At 34.1% G+C, this 21,167-nt stretch overlaps 1 protein-coding gene across 1 annotated transcript in view; it reads right to left on the reverse strand.

Annotated features, from left to right (window-relative positions):
- CFAP47 (cilia and flagella associated protein 47) overlaps positions 1-21,167 on the reverse strand; it is a 377,656-nt gene that overhangs the window by 200,063 nt on the left and 156,426 nt on the right. The window contains exons 43-45 of the mRNA XM_067289744.1: positions 16,191-16,299; positions 13,500-13,726; positions 6,420-6,600 (exon numbers count right to left, since the gene is read on the reverse strand). Of these exons, the coding sequence (XP_067145845.1) occupies positions 6,420-6,600; positions 13,500-13,726; positions 16,191-16,299 (517 nt within the window). The remainder of the gene's footprint in view (positions 1-6,419; positions 6,601-13,499; positions 13,727-16,190; positions 16,300-21,167) is intronic.

A 21,167-nucleotide genomic window follows, 5' to 3' on the forward strand; every position in this document is an offset into this window, starting at 1 on the left:
TCAGATAACAGAAAAGTTCCTGACAAGGCCAACATTTTGTCTTTATTCACAGGAACACCACCTGGTGATTTCGGTCAGAGTATTATATTTTCAAACTGACCATAAAATTCCTGTGTTTCCTTATTAACAAAACAAATACACTGAATCTACCTGCATTGTCTGTTTCTTTCCATGGAACACATCTTTGACTGTTTTCACACTATAAGCTGATTATCTCATCTTCCCTTTTTAGCTGTTCTTCAGCTCACCACCTCTCTGAATTCACTCCCAAAGTCCCATTTAGTTCTCTGCAATATCTCTGACATTTCTCTTCCTGCATGTAACTATTTAAGTATCTTGGAAAGGAAATAAATAGCCAAAAGATTGTGTTCTCTGATGTATGATTTAGTTTCTGACTTTCCCTAGGTACTTCTCTTTCTCTGATATTTTTATCATTTCCTTTGATTGATGGATAAAGAAAGCAGCAAGAAGTAATAGAAAAATAACCGCTTCCTTAACGCAATTTACTTTCTTCACAGCAGTTTAGCAATTAGTATTTTAAAATTTTCATGCATGCTCATCCACATTTAAACTGTAAAAATAATCTGAGAAGTTGCTAAGCAACTGTGACCTGCTATCTATCTGGTCAGTCAACAATCTTTGTTCTGAGATCATGATGCACCTAACTTTATGTCCCTATTTGATTTGTGTATGTAGATTTTGCCATCTTTCCCAGCTGGTCTTTCTCTCCTGTACGGTGCAATCCAAAAAATCCCCTATACCACTCTACGAAGCCATTATAATTTTAGTTGACCTCTGCATCGATTATACAAACACAGGCAATTATTTCTTCACAACAAAAGGATTCTAACTATGATTTAAATACCCTGTTCTTCAAGAAATATTTCAGCTTCCAACCTGTGTTACATCTATTCTACAACCTTACTGACTGTGCTAATCTTGTATTCTCCAGACCAGTTTTGCTTCTATTATTGCAGTAACTTTTCTCATCTTCCTAAAAATGTGCCCAGAGACACCCTAAAATGTTTTACAGCACAGCTACTATACTCCAAACAGAATGAATCTGTAACAAAAAGATTTGTCAGAAATCATCCATCTTTTTTGGGCAAAAAAGATACCAAAAATGCATGGGATATGCTAAGTATGAAAACAAACAAGCCTTGAAAGAATATGCCTGCTTCCAAGTGCCACCAGAAGTTGCAGGAACATGCAGGATGAGTCAAATGATTCTTTCTATCAAATACTGAGACAAAAGATAAAACATAAGAATCCTAATAAAGAGGATATGTGGTCTAGAGTAGTCCGTGGCAGCTATGTTAGATTCTTGTTTGTGCTGTATGAAAACCCAGTTTCTTGCTGCACAGCAGAGAGTCTTCAGTGTCAACAACAGCACCTGGAGCATCATTTTGGCCTTTCCTGATCACATGGCCAGGATCACTTTGCCCATGCAGCTCAAGCAGAAACCCTCTCTGTGGCCATTGGATATAGTGGAAATGCAGTGGGGAGCTGGGATAGCTGTGAAGGTATCCCAGAGTTATTGCTTACAGATTCCTCGCACCCTTGTACTGAGAACATCTCATGGCTTCATACTTTCTTTAAAATGACATGTAAAGCCATGTTAATGTAAACTTGCAAATAAAAATATTTACTCATGACATTGAAACAGAGAACACTTGCAAATGTTGATAAAAGGCAAAGACATTAAGGAAAGACTACACTTAGCCTGCTTACACAACAGTTTTATCAGAAAGGTATCTCCTTCCCATTTTCAGTTCAGCTGCTTCTGCACCTCCTGACAAAGTGGTAATTAGGACTTTAGACCTTGTGCCTACCTTCTCTCTCTCTCCTGGTGGATTATGTTGATTTTTACAGCCAATCTCCTCTTTCAAGACTTCTAGAGGATCGAGACTGGTTTTAACCTTTCATACCAAAAGGCCTTTCATTCTTTCCACAAGACAATCTAATCCCTTAAAGTAAAATATTATTTCTCTGCTATAACAACTATGTGAACATCTCTGTTACACTGAGAATCATCTAGACTTCACTGACTAATTTAAGAGTTCAGGTGGATGGTCAAAAAGGAGTGGAAGACTGAATTGCTTTGGCAAGCTACTGAACAACCTCACAAAACAGAAAATCTCAGAAGCTACATGATGTCGCAGACAAAAGCATTATAGCAGGAACGAGAAGCCTGCAATTTATACGGACACAGAAAAGAAAGTGCAATGTTGAGAAGCCTGCAAGATTCAGAGGTGTGATTCCCAGGGTCAAGAGTTGACTATTCAGACAGTTTGCAGGAATTCAGAAAGACACTCCATTGACTGGAAGCAAGCATTTTTCCTCCGAGGACACCTAATCACGCTAAGCATTCCACACCTATCTAGCTCAGCATTTGGGCAGAGTAGGGGGAGAAAGATAGATCACAAACCCCCTAGACTTCTTTTTTAAACTATAGAATAGCTTTAACCCAGCTAAAATCTACCTTGGTTTTGATTTCACAGATTTAAACCACTATCATGTTAATAACAAAAGCATAAATTTTAAATGATCCACATTAAAAAGTTGAATTTATTCTTGTGCTATTTGAAAAAATAGAGAATTTAAGAAATATTTTAACATAAAAAGGCAGTAACATTCATAAGCACTAAACAAAAGGCAAGTGTTTTGGTAATATTTGAAGATGTACAATATTACTTAAATAACCATCATTTTTAAACATATGTACATGCTGCTTCAGAAACTGATTAGTCAGATCCAGAAGGCTATACACCATATGAGAAGAGCATGTTCATCTCCAGGTGCAGAACACCTGGATTATTAAGAAAACACAGTCCTATATTCTCTTAACATTTGTAATATAGTGAAAAAAATCTAAGAATACTCAAACATAGTTCAAGTGCATAGATACGCTTTAGAATTTTGTTTGACAAATTTAAATATTGAATATTCACATTTCTTAGCACCTAGAGGTCCTAACAATTTCTGACCTACTCTAGGAAGATGTAAAACAGATAGGAAGTGCTGATTCCTCAACCAATGAGAACATGCATCTATGGTCTTGACCCTGCAAACTTGCATACATGTATTTTTGCCATTGAACAAAGTAGTGTTGCTTTCACATATGAAGATGCCAAGCATCATAAGAGTCTAGAAGACTATAGGCCTCAGAACACATACTAATTTGAAACATAAGTGACATAGATTACTTAAGTATGCATTGCATTTGCATTTTGTAATCATACATATTCATATGTTGATAATTATGATAGTAAATCATGCAACAAGAAAAACTTGGGAGTATAAATAAATATAGGCTGTAAAGATCCAAAGATTACACTCAATGATATGAAAGAGTGCAAAGACAAGAAAATGAACAAGGCTTAAAATTCAAGAGTATAACAACAAGGGACTGAGAGAAGAAAAGAACAGAATGGAATTTGTTTTTGCAGATTTGCGATTCTCACAGACTGTCTTCATGACCTGTAAGTTTTGCAGGTAGTGGTGAGAAGAATATGTGTAAATGGATGATGAATTTCTTTCCACTGCTAGTAGCTTTCTAGATGCTACTAGAATAAGAGAAGTTATCCAAAGTTAAGTGATACATCTAAGAAAAGTAGAGAGAAAATTAATTTGGCAAAATCTAAATTGGCATTAACATTTATCTTTCCTGTGAAAAATTAAATTTTTCATCATGATCTTAATTATAAAAACATCCATGAGGAAAAGTTATTTTCAATTCTCATTTTCAATAACTTAAGAATATGAAAAATAAAGAGATGAATAGCCAGTTTTCACAGTAAATACTCTGAGATACTAAAATAATTACTTTAACAATTATCAGTTAAGAAAAATTTATTATTTGCTATAGAAAAAGAAGGAAGACACTTAACAGACATTGGATACTAATTATCATATATTCTGCTAATACCTTAATGCTAAAACCCTAAAAGAGTGAAAGTTAATAGAAAAAAGCAACAAAGGTTCAAAAATACAATGGTTAATATTAACTGATTATAGCAAGATATACTTTTTTTTTTAGCACACACAAAAGGCAGAAAGAGCTTCAAGTCAGGGGAAAGAAAAGTTTTCCTGTAGTAAAGTAATGCTCACTTTGAATTCCATACGTGACACAATGTTGAAAGAGTAACATTCTATAAAATACTGCAATGAATTCCAAGAGGGATCCCTGAAAATTTGAAAGGTTGGATGAATTTGTAGCTGAATGTTGATATTGCCACAGCTCTAGTCTGATCATCTTTAATTCAACCCTCCAAATGTCAAAATAAAAGCAATTAATATCCATCTTAAACATACGAAAACACCATAAAGATACTTATATACAAAAATAATCTACTGTTAATACAAATAGAGCTAGAAAAAGATTGTGTCTGCTTTATCAAAAAAAGGCTAAGAGCTCTTACAGATACAGCATATATTCACTGTCTGGTCAAGACGACTTTTGATTTTCATTCTATCTTTCTAAGTTTTCTGTGTTCATCATAAAGTTTTTCAGCAATAAGATGTCTGAATTATTTCAGTAAATAGACTGACTTAGCAGGCCACATAGCCTTTCTACTACTTATATTCTATTAACTTAAGGTGGTTTAAGGTTTAACCAGTTTTCCCCATCAGGCTCTAAAAGGTGAAGTTCAAACATTTACAAGTATACAAATTGTTAAAATTTGATGGACTCTGTCTTCTTCCAGTATATTGGCATCAATTTTTTTAAATGCCTGAACAGACTTAAACCTTTTAGCAATAATCATCATACTATATGCATTTGAAACATATTAACATTTAATATAACTTATTTACAGTTCTGATTAGAAACTGCTCTTCTATGTGCAAATTCAGGAAATGTTGTTACATCACCAACTTTCTTCTGAATAAAGCAAAAAATAAAAAACCTCCTTTAAGTTGACTACATAAAGGCAAAGGAATTATGGCGGAAACAGAATCTATCCACCTATTTACTTTTAAAGTAGTTAAGAATATATCAGAAGATAATTTTGCTTGCTTTATATCATGGTCCTGCCATTTAAATTATTGGCCAGTTCCCTGAATCAGATATAACAGGGAGTAACTGTTAGAAAGGAGACAGAATGTAAAATCAGGTGATGGTTCATTTTGAACTTTGATCTCACAAATTACAAAGAGATACATGCTTCCAAATAGAAATTTTTAGGCCAGGACAATTATTTCACATCTCATGAATATGCGATAATTTCATTCTTCAGATGAAAGTCTACAGTAACTACAGAAATGATTCAAAAAGATCTGGAAAGTGGCTGTGTGTAAATGCTTGCAATCAGGACAAAAGTCGGTCTTTTTTTCCCCTGCTAAGTTTCAATATTTCTTATCATTGTACTATAAACAGAACAACAGAAAAAAGGGGGGCCATCTTAGTATAACATACATAAATCTCCTTCTCCCAAAAAAATACAGAAACAGGATATACGAAATACAGAAATACAGGATAAAATGAAGTATAAAATAATAACTGAACTTCCAGCAAACTAAAAGTTCATTGGGGATAGGAAAAAAAAAAAAAAAAAGACATTGTGTCTTACTATATACTTCAGGAATTCCAAGAAAAATAATAACCTGAAGATTTCATTTGTATTAACAGTAGCAACAGTGAAACAGGAAGAATTAGATTCACTTATTTTGATCAATAGTTTATATATAAGCAATAAGTGGTATAGCAGAAACTACTATAATTAAACTGCCTAGAGACTTTCATGGAAAGATTCCTAGATTCACATCAAGCTTCAGGTAAAGAATTTGCATCAAGAGAGGCGTTTTCAGGGTATGTGGAAAAAATACTTAAATATTTCTCAGTTACTGAGAAGTGAGGGGCAGGGGGGATCAAAACATTTTAGGAGATCTAAATTCTTATGCGTCAGGACATAAAGGCAACCTTTAACAAGGAGGTTGAGAAACATCCCTGTGGAGATGTTTCTTACAGAAACATTCTGTTGTTTCTTCCATGATTCTGTAATTCCTTCTATACTGGGGTCTTGAGAGAGAGGGTAATGAATAAGACCATAACACTGTCTTCATCCAAATCAGAATTACTGTACTCCTAACAAATCTATTAAAGACATTTTAATTTTTCCTTTATTGACCAAAACTTAAAAGAAATGATAAACAAATCTAAGAATTCTTCACAGTAGTGAACTGACTATATGTTAAGCCTTTACCAGAATTAATAAAGAAATTACCACCTACATTTTAACTAGCAAAACCAAAATGATTTGTCAAGTGCTGTCATCAGACACCTACGGGACATAACATCAGCTAACAAAGGAGGAATCAAAATGTAAGTTAAGCAAAACTTTAAAAAAGAAAAGAAAAAAAAAGATTGTCTCAGGGAAAATCCAAGTTCATCATCAGTTGCAGTTTAAGAATATTCTTACCTGCTTTCTGAGGTGAGAGGTCTTTTTCTGAAGGAACTTTCAAGTTAACTCTGCTTGATGCTAACACTGGAATAGAGACCTTTTCAGGAACCTCAAAGAATTCTTGCATGCTCACTGCTACGCTGTAATCCACGTACTTTGACTTTGGGGGAAATTTACAGGGTTGTAAGAGTGCATCTCTCTGCAAGTGAAGGAATAACATATACATATGAGCAATCACCACAATAGGAATCTCAGGTCAAGAAACGTAAAACTATACAGGCTTAAGTGTGTACTTCTATAACTGAATTGGTAATTAGGCAAGTTATATAGAAATGTTGAGAGATCCCTCTAAATAAAATGCCTTGTACAAATTTTTAGATATTAAGCATCTGAAACATTCACTTAAAAATAGTACATTTTGAGATTTACAGCAAAACTGCCTCCTACATTCTGCAAGCCTTTATAGCTGTTCAGAGAAGGCAGAAAAGAGGAGAACAATCATTAGAAGAAAAATCCATTTCATATCAGATGCAGACAGATGTTTCTTCTTCCACTTCTCAAAGTTTCTGAATGGTAAAAACCACAATAAGGAAAAATTATTTTCAGTATTTTATGAGCAATAAATGTACAGTTAGTTGATGCAACTTGAACACTGATGTGACATTCGGTATGTTTTAGAAATCAAAGCATATAGAAGGACAAATAAGCTCCTCTTCTTGGTAGAAGGCCTTGCTAATCAGCAGCATGAAACATATTAGTAAGAGATTAGGACAATATTTAAAGGCAAGTTCAAAAAAGGCCATTTTAATGAAAACCAAATTTGACTCCTGAAAGACAGCATTAGAGAAATAATACAATAATTTAATACACTACTTGCCCAAAATTACTCATTTTCAGTCCAATAATACAGTATATTTGCAATGATTAAGTTTAACAATTATCAGTTCAACAAATTTAAAATATGAAACTAGTCATCTTTTTTATAGAAAAGTCCTTGCATTAATGACCACAGAGAAGTACCTTGAAGCAAGACTAGGGAAGGGATAATTACACAAATATTCAGTTTATGCTAGGAAAATTCAAAGCCTATTAGTTTTATACAATGCCAGGAGAGCAGGCATCTCAGCATGTATCACAATGGGACAGGCAGTGGAGATCCACTGCGGGATTTCAAAGAGAAAATTTCAAAGAAACACCAATTCTTAAAGAAGGACTCCAATGTGACACCTTAAGCTATACATTAATTTTGAAAATATTAAAAAGTGAGAAAACCTATGCAGTTTGGATGTAAGAGAACTATGCATTAAAAATAGAGAAATTCAAAGAAAGATTTGTGAATGAGAAAATAAAAACAATTAATTTTCATAATGATTAAGATTACTATCAAAAATAACATTGCCAACCTATTGTTCATATCAACTGGGGTTTTGCCTTGATTTTTGGTTTTGTCTTTTTTAATAAAAAACTCACATTCACTTACACATTTACAAATTAGACATACATTCTTTGCTGTTGCTTTGTTTTGACTTTTAATCTATCCATCCAAATTGTCAATACACTGTTAAACACAAAGTACATATGGAATTTGGGAATCTGTTAAACCTAAGTTGCCTATATAGTTTTTTGATACAGTAAATATAGGAGCAGATGACTATTCAAGGTTCTTTTTCCACAAAGTATGGCTGGACAGATGTATGTGCCTAAAACAATATTCACCTAAACAAAATATTAATGTGGTGGGGTGTTTTTTTGCACCACTCATATTTTCAAAATAATTTATGGGCAGGGTCAAGAAGAAATGCTATGTGAGTTAAAAACCTGAACTCACTATTTATTAATCTCAGTGGAAATTCCCTGATAGTTCCCATACACACACACACAAACACAGAATCAATAGGTGCTAAGGATTCAGTTGTGATGGTAATAACAAAGTCCATTTCTCTCTGATAGAATAGAAATAACAAAAGATTTCACAGGGGAAAAGAAGATATGTCTTTCTCACTTGTAATGAGAAATACCAGACTAATTACATATACTTACCAGTTCAAATTTGACTTTGATCTTCTGCATATTCAAATATAAAATGGAAACTACAACTGATTTGGGTAGTTAGATTATTTTCCAACACTGAAATAAAAATCCAGTATCACAGAATCACAGAATGGTTGAGGTTGGAAGGGACCTCTGGAGATCATCTAGTCCAACCCCCCTACTCAAGCAAGGTTACCTAGAGCACGTTGCACAGGAAGTAGGATTAAAAAGATTTGGAAGTCTTAACTGACAATATGATTGAAAGAGTTTTAGCTGAACACTGAACACATTAAAATTATAATTATCTTGAAGATATATTTCATGATTTCTAAAATCACTGAAGTACTTTAAGATCCATATTCATACTATCTCATCTTTAAAAACATATTAGAAAAAAAAGACAGCTGGTGAGTGTTCAGCTGTCTATGGATGTTTCAAATGTGTCCTGGTACCTTGCCAAAGATTAAAGAAGGAAAATATTTTTAGTAAGAGATCTAGATCTTGCTTTAAAAGTGTGTATGGTGGGGGGCAGGGAGGGGCACCCATAAACACATAGAAGACTAAAACTCTATTGCCTCAAAGGGTAACACGTCCAAGAAAAGATAAAATGTGCAAAACACTTAACATCTGCATGTAGATTTACCATCTGCATTTTCTTTGTATAAAGGATGGCAGATTCCATTAGAGTGCTGCAGCATCTCACTTACTCCTTGCATATTACTGTTTCTAAATCCTAATTTAGCCCCATTTCTTCCTTCCAAGAAGTGACTTCTAAAAACCCATCCTCTTGAATTAAAGAATTTTAGGTCCTGAGTCTCTTGGAATCCCTGTGATCAATCGTGTTTGCACCTTCCTTCACCCCAGATCAAAAAATAAGTGGAGTACTAAGACAAAAGACAGTGGTCCCAATTACAAACTCAATAAATTGAAAGCTGGCCAAATATCTCTTTTTTTTGAAAGGGTCATCTTCATTCAAATTTATTTAATGCAACTTTTTAATTACTTAATCTTATTTTCACCTCTTAAAGGACACCATGACTTTTCCTCAAAAATGTGTATTTTAAAAAAACACAACAGTACGAAACACAGAGCACTGTACACAACTGAGCTCACAACTTTTCTATAATCATGTGCAGGTCACAACATCCTTGTTCCTGAACCCTGGGGATGAAGAAGAGCACAAACCTCTGGGACCAGAGCTGGCAAATGTAGGACGGGATTCTGTCACATCTGCCAAGCCACGGGAGCCACAGCTATAAACACAGAAGGTCTCTGCTCGTTTTCTCTTGACCAAAATCAAAACATAACAAAATTCATCATCACCACCACGATGTAATTAAGATAAAATATTCAGTGTTGGCTAGTCACATGGACAGCAAGATAGAAAGAACATGCACAACATCATAACAACTATTTATGTGTGGAATATGATTATGAATACAGAGGTGTGGTGTCCATCCTCAGATGAGCCATACCTGCCAAGGGAGGCCACATAAAGCCTAGTTAAAAACTTTTTACAGTTTAACTATTAGGTCATAACTGGTTGGGTCCCATGAGATCAGACGGCGTACTGAGAAAAGAGAGTCTGGTTCTATGTTTGAGGAGAGTCCAGTTCAGACAACAGTGGAAGGTGTAAGCTTTAACTTTGAGATTCTTGTAGAACAGGACATCTCTTCCTTTTCTATCACAATGTCTAATTAAACAAAGAGATTTTCTGCATCCCTGACTACAAAGAAAGGGACCTGTACCTAGCTACTGGATGTAATTTGTGCCTCTTTAGATGGATAACTAGAGAAAAGAAAGCTAAAACACGTCATTTTGAATTCCACTTCACTGGCTGCATCATCCTTCCCCTGACATACCCAAATGAAAGGATTCTGGTTATTCTGTTCTTTCCATCATTCTTTTATTCACTTCCCTTTTTTTACAACCACTAGCAATCGCAACCTAAACTATGTATGCTCATCTTCCATATATTCTTTCCTATTTCTTTTTTCTTCCCTTGTTATCTATATTCACCTAAGCTTCCCATTGACAACTTTCTCTTATTCATCATTAACAAAAGCAATTTGTAATTACCCATAATAATGCCAGCCCCAGCCTTGATTGTGATAGAGAGCTCAGTGGTATATTCCCTTTACAACTGCCTAAAATGTTTTAGGAGGAATTAAGCTAATTAAATACTTAAACAGGAGGTAAGAAATTAATACTCACGAGTTGTAGAAGTAAAAAATAAAATTTAGAACTTCCCTAATATTTCTTTTATTAAAAAGAAAAAAACATTCACAGTCAGAGCTGGACAAGGTAGCAAGCTGGCATTTAATTTCTCTTTTTATGCCTTGATGTATACGGGGTGTATACTGACAGAATTAAATAGCACATGGCTACTCATTTTAACTTCTCTTTTTTTCTTTAAATCTTGAGATCTGTATCGTTAGCTGCTTATTACTTTAATGTCCTTCTTTCCTATCTCTTCATTATTTAACTTCAGTGTTGATACTATTTGATTTTGTATATTATTCTTTAATTTGTACCACAGTTTATTTAAGCACAAGAAAAAAAATCCTTTAACAAATGGTTTGGATTTTGGTAGCAGTGGAGGTTACATTTTTTGGGGGGAGGGAGGGAGGGACTGGCTATTCAGCCTTGCTGCTGCTAGAATTTTTCAGTGCCCAAGGTTGTAATAGAACCTTTTAAAATTCTATTTCTAGCAGAATTATTCAATTAGCTGATTTTAATTTAACTCAGAAAGTAGAAAATAGAGATGAATATTTAGTTAACACCCCTGCTCCTTTCCTTTGAATGTCCATTGCCAAGCTCCTCAGACTTGGTGACTGTCACTTCTGTACTCTATTTGTAAATTACTTAATACTGGCCCAATACTGGCAGCACTTAACACAGAAACATCAGAATAAATAAGTCCTGATCAGTGCAACAACTGTTTCACTGGAAAGAGAGAAAAATTCGTTATTCTTCTAATATCTCTAATGAGCAAAGAAACAATCAAAATATCTCTTTTTTTCTTCCAGCAAGGAAAAGCATCTGTAAAAACATAGTACAAAAATACCTAGGACTTTAATCCATATATATAGATCGGTCAAGTAAAAACATATAGTGCATGTTACTGAAAATGCATATCTAGTCTAACTCCAGGAATATAACCTATATTTATTCCTATTTTCTATGAGTAAGTAAACATGAGTAAAATTTACACTTTAATAAGAAAGAAAAATGTGCAATTATTTAGTTATTTATTCATCATTTTTATATACAGAGATGGACTATCAAGTAGTAATAACATAAGGGCACCTTCCCTTCTGTCCTCTATTTTATCACACAGTTATACCTATAAGTATGTAGAAAGGTGGAAAGGAAATGAAAAAGTAAGAGATTTCCAGAGATTCTAGATTTATCTCTGATCTATATCTTCCAAAGGATTTCATGGGTATACATAAATTCATCAAACGGCAGGAGCTTTGGATGGTCTTTTTTAGAGGGAGGGAAGGCAATTTAGACAAACTAAAAGCATACTTCACCTTCAAACTAAATTGCAGCCCCCGCCTCAAGAAAGCTTCTTCAATAAATGTCACCAGAATTTGTATACTGTCATTTTTATACAGACAGTAAGTGAGAATTTATGATAAAAACCTACTAAGAACATTTTTCATAATTTAATCTGTATAGTGAGCCACCATACCGAGAAATATTTTTTCAGCGTATAAAGTCTTTTCTACATCAGCATATATCAGAAGTACTCCATTTTATTTCTCATGAACAATTTTAAGATTTTATGTACATGCAGTAAAATACTTCTTTCTGCATATTATTTTTACGTCTCACATGATTACTGATTCAGTGTTAGCATCCATCATTACATATTTTGTAAGTAATCTAATCGTCCTCCACTGTTTTGTAATCCAAGTAATGTTAGAAATCACATTAGGTCTTAGCATACCTAGCAGTACAAAGACTACTCCTATTTTGTTCTCAGGCCTGATTAAATCCACAGCTTCAGAGCAGTCAAGTCTTTCATCAAGTATTTGTTAAGTGATGGTGGTATTACAGGACTTTAATTAAAGAAAAGCTTATTAAATGTCACCACAGCAGGGAAGTGGCTAACATCCAAAAGGAAAATATTTGAGTCTAGATTACATGTTTAAAATTCTTTCCCTGCTAAAAACATGTCACAGATTAGATCTACTCTTTCTTCCTCCTCATTTAATTTGCTGCAATTTTTTTAATTATCTGTAAACAGAAATTATACAGTTACACATAAATTTAGCAATATCATCAAGACACCAGGAAAATTTTTTTCCCTCTTAGTACTGGAAATCATGAAGCACTGGGAGCCATACTCAGGGAGGAGTCCAGCTGGAAAGCTGGCATAATACAGAGCTGCCCAGCAATCTGCCTGAGGCCAGGTAACATCAAGTTCACAAGGGAAATTAATCCATAAAACCCAGAGTTTGGCCATCATCCATATAAGGTTACATTTGAACTTTACATGAGAAAAATGCTTGTTTATTTGGCAATGTTGCTATTATAAATTTATTCATCAATACTAATTGGATGTTTAAAGGAACAGTCTGCTTTTTTATTTTATTTTATTTTATTTTTTTATCTAGGTGTTGAATTCTTGGGAAACTATCTCTAGGTTGGAATTATGTATACATAGGGAGCTATAGCTTATAAGGAGGATTTGCAGTTTTCCAAAACTATTTTGGATTGATTGAGAAGCAAGAAAAAGTCTCTTTTACTTCTTGATTTATTCACCAAGTCTGTTCTTTAATTAAAAAAAAATTCTATCCGAGAATTTTCATTCCCTATGAAAATGTACATAAGAGGATACTAATACAGATATCTAATACACAGAGTATAACCAAGGTGTATTTCCAGAAGCTAACTGAAATGACAAGTTGATATTCTTTTTTAACTGTAGCTAAGATTTATTAAAGGAAGCATTTCTTAATAACATGAATGAGGAAGCAACTGCAGAACAAAAATTCAGTCCTATAAATCAAGGACAACAAAAAAAAAATTCTAGTAGCAGATTATTGTCTTTCTTACCTCTACTCTGGATAGCCCTAATAATGCAACTGCAGCTCGGACACTACTGCTCTCCAGAGTCCCTGTGATCTTCCTTCTTTCATACTCAATAGTCGACATCTGCTGTTGTGCAGCAATGGCCAGAGCCATTTCCCTTGCTTCATTGATCAATGGAATCCTCAGATTTTCTTCAAGAATCTGAGCAACACCACATTTCAAATGCAAAATGGGCTCTATCCCACTCAGACCTGTAAAAATAAATAAATAAGTAAAAACTGTAACTATTGTCATTTGTCAGCTACTGTAGAGAGTAACTGCTGAATGTTTTTTAAATCCCAAACCTCCAAAAACAAGTCAAAATACAGAATTTCTTTGATATGTACTAGATAATACATGCTATTTACTCCAGAAATATTTTTTATTTTTTTAATTACAATGAGAAAATAAAAATGAACATAGCCCGAAATCCAAATCAAAAGTTGCTTGTCATAGTTAATCAAAACCCCCAGGCCTTAGTATTACTGTTATCAAGGTGATAACCTCAGTTTTAAAAAGTCTTTCTGGCACCTATGCAACACCCTTCTATCCCTCTAGATGATGTTTCTATTCCTCCTAGATGAAGCCACCAGCAATGTAATTCTGATTATACATGTTAAACTCACAATGTTTCCAAGTGCACTTCTCTGAGATCCACAGCTCTCAGTGTCTCTCACACATGTAAAATCAACATACTTCAAGGTAATGTTTTCATATTTCCACTTTAAAATATCTGTGGTAAGAAATCATTTTGGAAAGCAAAACAGTGGACGAGGGTGCTTATGTGCACATAGCCGCAGCAACAGGGTATTGGAATGTTACAATCTTATTTGGCACAGTGCACACAAGCAGTGTTTTGCATGGCTTAGTTTTAGCCTTCACAGGAAAGGAACTGAGGCCGTAACACTAAATAGCTCATAGTAACGAGCAAGGAGTATAATACAGATTTCTGATATTTCATTCCAGTGTCTCAAATCAAAATCATCCTGCACTGTTCTGGTGGGCTTTTAACTCATAGTAGAGAAGGTTTCATGATTGACATATGCTTGTGCATTTTGTTTCAAGGAAAAATTTTCCATCTTGTGGAGCTGGTCCATGAAATAGGATGTCCTCAACTGTAGCTTACTTCAAATCTCAGCCTGATGTGGCTTGAGATGAGCTCATGGCTGAGATATAAAGCTCCCAAGAACGTGATTATGAGGAGAATAATTTGAGGGTTATTAACAAGACAGGAATTTGTACGAGGTGGGAAATGCCTGTGAAAGCATAGAGGGTATTAAGTCATTTTAAATATTACGACTATTCATAATTAAGATTTATTTCTGTGCCTCATCACAGACTATCTGTAGAATATGTAGTCTCCCACTAAAAACAGAACAAAATCACAATTAAGAAACTATGGCCACTGAAAAACAAGACTGCAACATACTGTGACTTCTCTGTTATTTACACCTTTGATATCAATTTTTATTTTCTATATAGTGGTGAGCCAGTATAGGATGTACTGTGGCCACAGTACAGGGCAGTATAGGATGTGGCCACAAATGGCCACATTATTCAATTAACTGCCTTGAGAAGAAGAGCCTTTGCACAGCTCACATGAATTCTTAAGTTCACAAAAGTACGAAGAGACCTTGTTTTTTTAGGGTTGAGCATGCCATAGTAACAGTCAAGAGTGCAATTGCTAGCATATTTTCAAAAGCAACAGAGTAGAGATACCCCTCTGAGGTAAGATAGCATGTATCACAGTTGAAGTTTACAACCCAGGCTACTGTTTTCTCTTTTCAGAAGTGTAGCTAAATTGCTCATCTTACCAAATATAACTAGAGGTGTATTGAGAGCAATGGCTTAGAAACTGTTTCATGTTTCCCTAGATATCTCATTTTCACCTAGAGATGTTAATTCTTTTTTTTTTTTGATTTTATATTATATTAAAGCTGTCCTGCCTCAGAGCATCTTGAAAACACTTAGACATGTTAAAATTTGTCCCCCCAAAATTATCCAGACCTCACAAGTCAGTCATGCAGAAGTATGTCCGAATCACAATCAATGAAACAGGCCACTTATCTAAAAACTATTTCAAGATTATTGGCTGTGTTAATCCATACTTATTAACAAGGAATTAGAGGGAGAGTTACATAAATTACTCCTGTGGGTTGCATACTTAGGTTCTACCTCATATGAATGTATATATGTTTTTCAAATAATAGCCACACTGTTTCTGAAATAGGACTGATAGAAGTGCCTTATGGGGTGCTAAAAGACAGAAGTATTGGATCAAATGGCAACACTGTATACAGAATTTAAGAACTTTAAAACGAGAAAAACCCTAACTAAAAAGACTTGTACTGGCTCATCTGGCCACAAACTATATACTGAAGTAGAAAACAAGAGAAACTATGAGAAAATATTGATACAGACTATGTTGAAAACAATTTCACATACAAGAAAGTTTCTGAATAAAAAAACTAACCACCAGCTGCTACTCTGAAGAGAAGGGATTGCACAACATTGAAAGAAATAAAAGTCTCAGTTACAGCATTACAATCCCTTATAAGCAACTACTCTTACCAGATCTATTTAATGAATTTTAACAAAAATGCATGGGAACTAAAAGATATTTGCAAAGAAGAATTATTTTCACTATTTTATTCCTCCCTCTTTTATTTACTTTACCTTCTAATGTATTGCTATCACACAGGACATTTGGACTATCCATTGGAAGAAGTCGTGAAGGCAAAGGTATATCACCCATTCCCTCTATCAGGTATACAAATTCTCCAATCTGAAACACAGGAACATATGCATTCTAATTCAGAAAGCAACTCATGCAGAACAAATGGCAAAACATTAAAACTAAAGATAATCTAGCAATACTGAAGATATGACTTACAAAATGATTTATATATTCAAGAGACCCAGTATTTTAAAACTATTTTTAAATAAAATGATCATTTCAAACCCTGCTATGATAATAAAGTACCTTAAATTAAGCATATTAAATGTGAAAAATCCAGAAATTTCAACGAGGTGAATCCTTTCCAACTCATCATGTATTTAACTGAATAAGGATACTCTGAACAATAAATATGATGACAAAATGAAATTTAATCATGTGCAATTAGCCACATTATTTTAAATATACCAGCTGACTGTATTAATTGTCACTGTTAAGAACTTTTGCAAAAAAGTATTTATGGTAATTTTGAGTCAGTAACATTTTTAATCTCAAGAGAGGAAGAAAGAGCAGAAGTGAAAGCAGGCTAGCATCATGTACAGAAACAAAGTTAACAAATTTTATTTATTTCATCAAAATTAATGAAAAAAAGCCTACAGAAGCATTCGAGTAAACACAAATGTGACCTAGAACAAAGGAAGACAGTAATTTGCCACAGAGGAAAGGATAAATTAGTTAACTGAGAAGAAGCATTTTGAATTATAGAAGAAATGAAAAAAAATAAGGTGTAAATGCAAGAAAAGTATTACAAAAAGTAAACTCACTAAAAATATTCCATACTGTGAAGATTTCAATCAGAACGTTCAAAACTAAAAGATATCTAAATTAGGTATCTTAAGTATTAAGATTAGTTTATCAATCTAAACTAGGCAGGAGATTGTGAATAGATATACTACTATCGTTGCTTTGATGACTTCTGTTGTTTCCTGCAAACTTGTTTGGACTACATTAGTTTCTGCCAATTGCGAGGTAAAGGATTAAATGCTGCTCCAACAGGACATATAATTTGCAAGGTCATCGCTCAGATTTCTGTAAGCTACATCCTGTGAAATCCTACTCTTGAAATGCATATCCTGTCATTTATTCTTCATTTAAGATAGGAGGGAAATTATTTCTATCACTTAGTCCACCTGCTCACTAAAGCAATTTTTTCCATCTACTATGGGTCAATACCGTAAGATAAGCCTGCTTTTTATTTTACCTTTATTCATAGCTTTGTCAGCCTTTTATGTTAGGGCTGAAAACATTGCACGTATGTTTCTGGCACAGCAGAAGGAGAGCTATTCAACTTTGATGGCATTTTCTCCCTTCCCTTGGTTCAAGAGTTCAGACAAATCTTTTTTTGAGAAGGATTAAACAAACCTACAGCAAAACTGGTTTCCCACACACAAAGTAATAGCCACTCCTAGGAACCAATTTAAGCAGGAATTATTCCTGTTTGACACAGTGTTTTGCCTCCATAAGGACCATTAACAAGCCCTCAGCATACAACTAATTTCATGAAGGTATTGGTTGCTAGGATGCCATTCTACTATCATTTACTTTCCTTATCATCACTGACATCAACATGCTTATGTGTGAAGAGAAACTTCCCTATTTCCCTCCTTGCTTTGAAAAAGTCTGGCTTTTTGATCTCCACAGAATGAAAATCTTGCTTTCTTTTTGCTGAGATTTTTCTTGCTGCTCTGGAAAAGAATGGGTATCCTACTGAATTTTGAGAGTTTAGGTAGCATCCACGGTTTTAATGCTTTATATTTCTAGTTTTGATCAGCTGCAAATAGAATAGCACAAAAATTTTGTAGAGTTTATTGATAAAACATAGTTAATAACTGTTTAACTATTGTTAACTATTTATCATAATCCCATCCCTAACTGATATTTCAAAACAATGTACAACTACTAGATATTTGCAGTTCTCCACAAAAGTCAGCTTCAAATTAAGAACAACACACAGTTAAGCATTCTGTTAATAAACTATTTAATTTTATATTAGACATTCAGCTGTGAAAGTCTGGACTGTCACTTTTAAATTATGAGTTCATAAATGATTACCACTGAAAACAAGGGTTGTTGACATGTAAATTAGCTCCCAGAAACAAAGATCTACAGACAAAAGCAACCTGATTATCTGTTAGTCAAAATACAATTTCTTCTCTGAAAAGATCTACACTAATAATTTGAAGAATGTCAGTGTCATTTTTTCTTAAACACAAATATTAAAACAAATCCTTGAGAAATATTATAAACAACTTATGCTGTCATTTCAAACATTAGAAGAGGTAACATCCACATTCTTTCAGAAAAAAATTTAAGGAACATACTTAAGTAAGCCAACGAAATGGAACCAATTTAGCTTCTTGCTTTTATCACATAAATGTAATTGATGTAATGATAGACGGTATTCTGAGTCAGATTCAAGTATTAACTGGTGATTTGTATCTCAACACCTTCTTCATTGATTGCAATAAAGCAACATTCTTACTCTGACTACTGTTTTAGCTCATTTGTCATAATGGGTAGGAAAGGTTAGTAGGAAAAAAATTACAGAAATGATGAATTAAGTGATTTGTAAGATTACATGCAACATAAGTCCATAATTGAATGATATGAACCTCATAACTATATGAAGCCACTTGATCTTCATACAGCTTGGTAGCTCCAACTGTTGGTTTGTCAATGGGAAAATGGTATGATTGGAATATAGCTCTAAACACATGCTAGCTATTTTGCAGTTTCCTCCTCCCCTAGGAGATTTACCGCATTGTCTTATATATAATACAATTATGTGGATGGGACTTCGTTCTTCTAACCTGAAGTGCTATTTTTCAAAAACTTTGCATGTTCAGCAGCCTTTAAATGCATTACACGTACTTAGCTAAGCCGAAAGGAGTGGGAGTTTCAGAAGTAGTTAATATATAAGACACAACAGTGATTTCTCAGACTTTAATGCTTCCTGCTATGACAAGACAAACTAGTTCTTTGTTATGTCTAATGTTAGGTGTTTCTCTGTCACCTCTGCGGGCAACATCTTATGGTTTTCAGGGGCTATCAGAAATGTTCTTTCCCTCTTCACCTGAGGTATGACTGCTCTATAGCTCTGACCACAACTTTTTCTCGATTTGCTTTCTTCCCATAAATGCATCACCATTTCCCTTCTCTTCATTAAATAACTTTGGTTTTCACGCTCTATATTCTGCCTAATGTAGCACAAGACTCTTATTTTCAGTTAGGGCATAAACTACTGCTTCTAAAAGAGAAACAAAGAGGGAGAACGCCAGTCACAGAGATTTAAAGAAAAAGTAAAGAAGCGTAGCAAATAAAAGACGATCCTTCTCAGATCCGCTCCCAAACACCAGTAGGTTAGGGATTTCCTTATCTGGAGACTGCATTTAGATCATTACATTGAATAAAAATTGATGAACTTCATGAGTATAATTTCTATTCAAACTAATTTACAGTTTTAGCATCTGAAGTGTCCTGTGACAGTTGAATTCCAGAAGTTAAGCATGCTGTGTATGAAAAACTACTTACTTTGGTTCAGATTGTATTTCCTGCCACAATCATTCTCTATTAACCTTCTGCAAACTATTCATAATTTTATGTACCTGTCATGTCCCTTAACCATCTCTTTTTGAACTAAAGAACATTATCTTTTATAGTAGCTGCCTCCATGAAGAAAGAATTACATACATCTGATCATCCTTCCTTTTTTTTTTTTCCTGCTTCTATTATACTGTTTGCTGGAGTGACTAGACCTGCACACAATATTCTAGATGTGTCCACCACAGATCTTTACAGGGGCATAGTGAGTTTTCACTTTTCAATGTCTGTTTCTTTCTTGACAATTTTTTTTAATGATGATGAGCATTGGTTTGATTTTTCATTGAACTATCCACAATGATATTTAACCTCTAACATGAGGACATTTATACAACTTCTTTGTGAGTGATTCCCTGGTGTCTGTAAGGTAAGGCTATGGCATTAGCTCATTTCTCACTTTAGGCATTAACAGAATGTCCCTCTTCTACCTTTCACTAATTTTGAAGAAACTCAAGCGAACGGTATGTTTTATAAATCTTCCAGCCATGTGGCTTTCTTTTTTAAAAATGGCCAGTGGTTTCAAATACCCAACAGGGACAGACAGACTTGGATATCATTGCATTAGTTTCATTTTCTTTTCAAAAATAGGAAAAAATTAAGAGGTCAGTAAAAACAAACACTGAATATAGCTTGACTGAGAACAATAACAGAGAACAATAATGGTCTCCTGTTTTATATTAAGAAAAAACACAGAAACTAAGAACGTGCAGGAGAAAAAGAATACCTCAGTTAGTTTGGGGGATATTGTTACAGACCATGAAAATGCAGCAGAGAGAATGGTAAATACATGTGATTGCATAGAGGGAAAGCTGACATATGGAGGTAGTATTATAAAAGTCAGCAGCAGAATGCAAGCCTTGAGATCAACCACACCTAAAAGAAGATCTGAGAAGAAATAGGGTGTTGAAAAACATTGACAGCTGACAAAACACAACAGAGAAGTTAAACAGGTGAAAAGATAGACTTATAAAGACATAGAAATAAGAAGATTAAGACTCCTGAGATAAAGGACTACAATTTCAATTAAGTATATATGGCAAATTCCAGACTATAATAATTAAGAGAAATGGAAAAGTATATCAAGAGAAACTGAAAGTCAGTATTCATGTATAATCTGTTCAAAAGTTTTAGCTACATTGGCGATGAGGACTGAATGGAAATCAGAGAGGCAGGTCGTCCAAAAAAAGGGAGAGAGTAAAAAAATTATTCTACTTTAAATGACAGCATATCCTTGATACAGTAGAAAATACAGGAAAAAGTACAGTACAGTAAAGACTATATCCCTTCCCTGCCTATATTTCATTAACCTAAGCCTA

Source organism: Apteryx mantelli, chromosome 1 (genome assembly GCF_036417845.1).
Source record: "Apteryx mantelli isolate bAptMan1 chromosome 1, bAptMan1.hap1, whole genome shotgun sequence".
NCBI classification, from domain to species: domain Eukaryota; kingdom Metazoa; phylum Chordata; class Aves; order Apterygiformes; family Apterygidae; genus Apteryx; species Apteryx mantelli.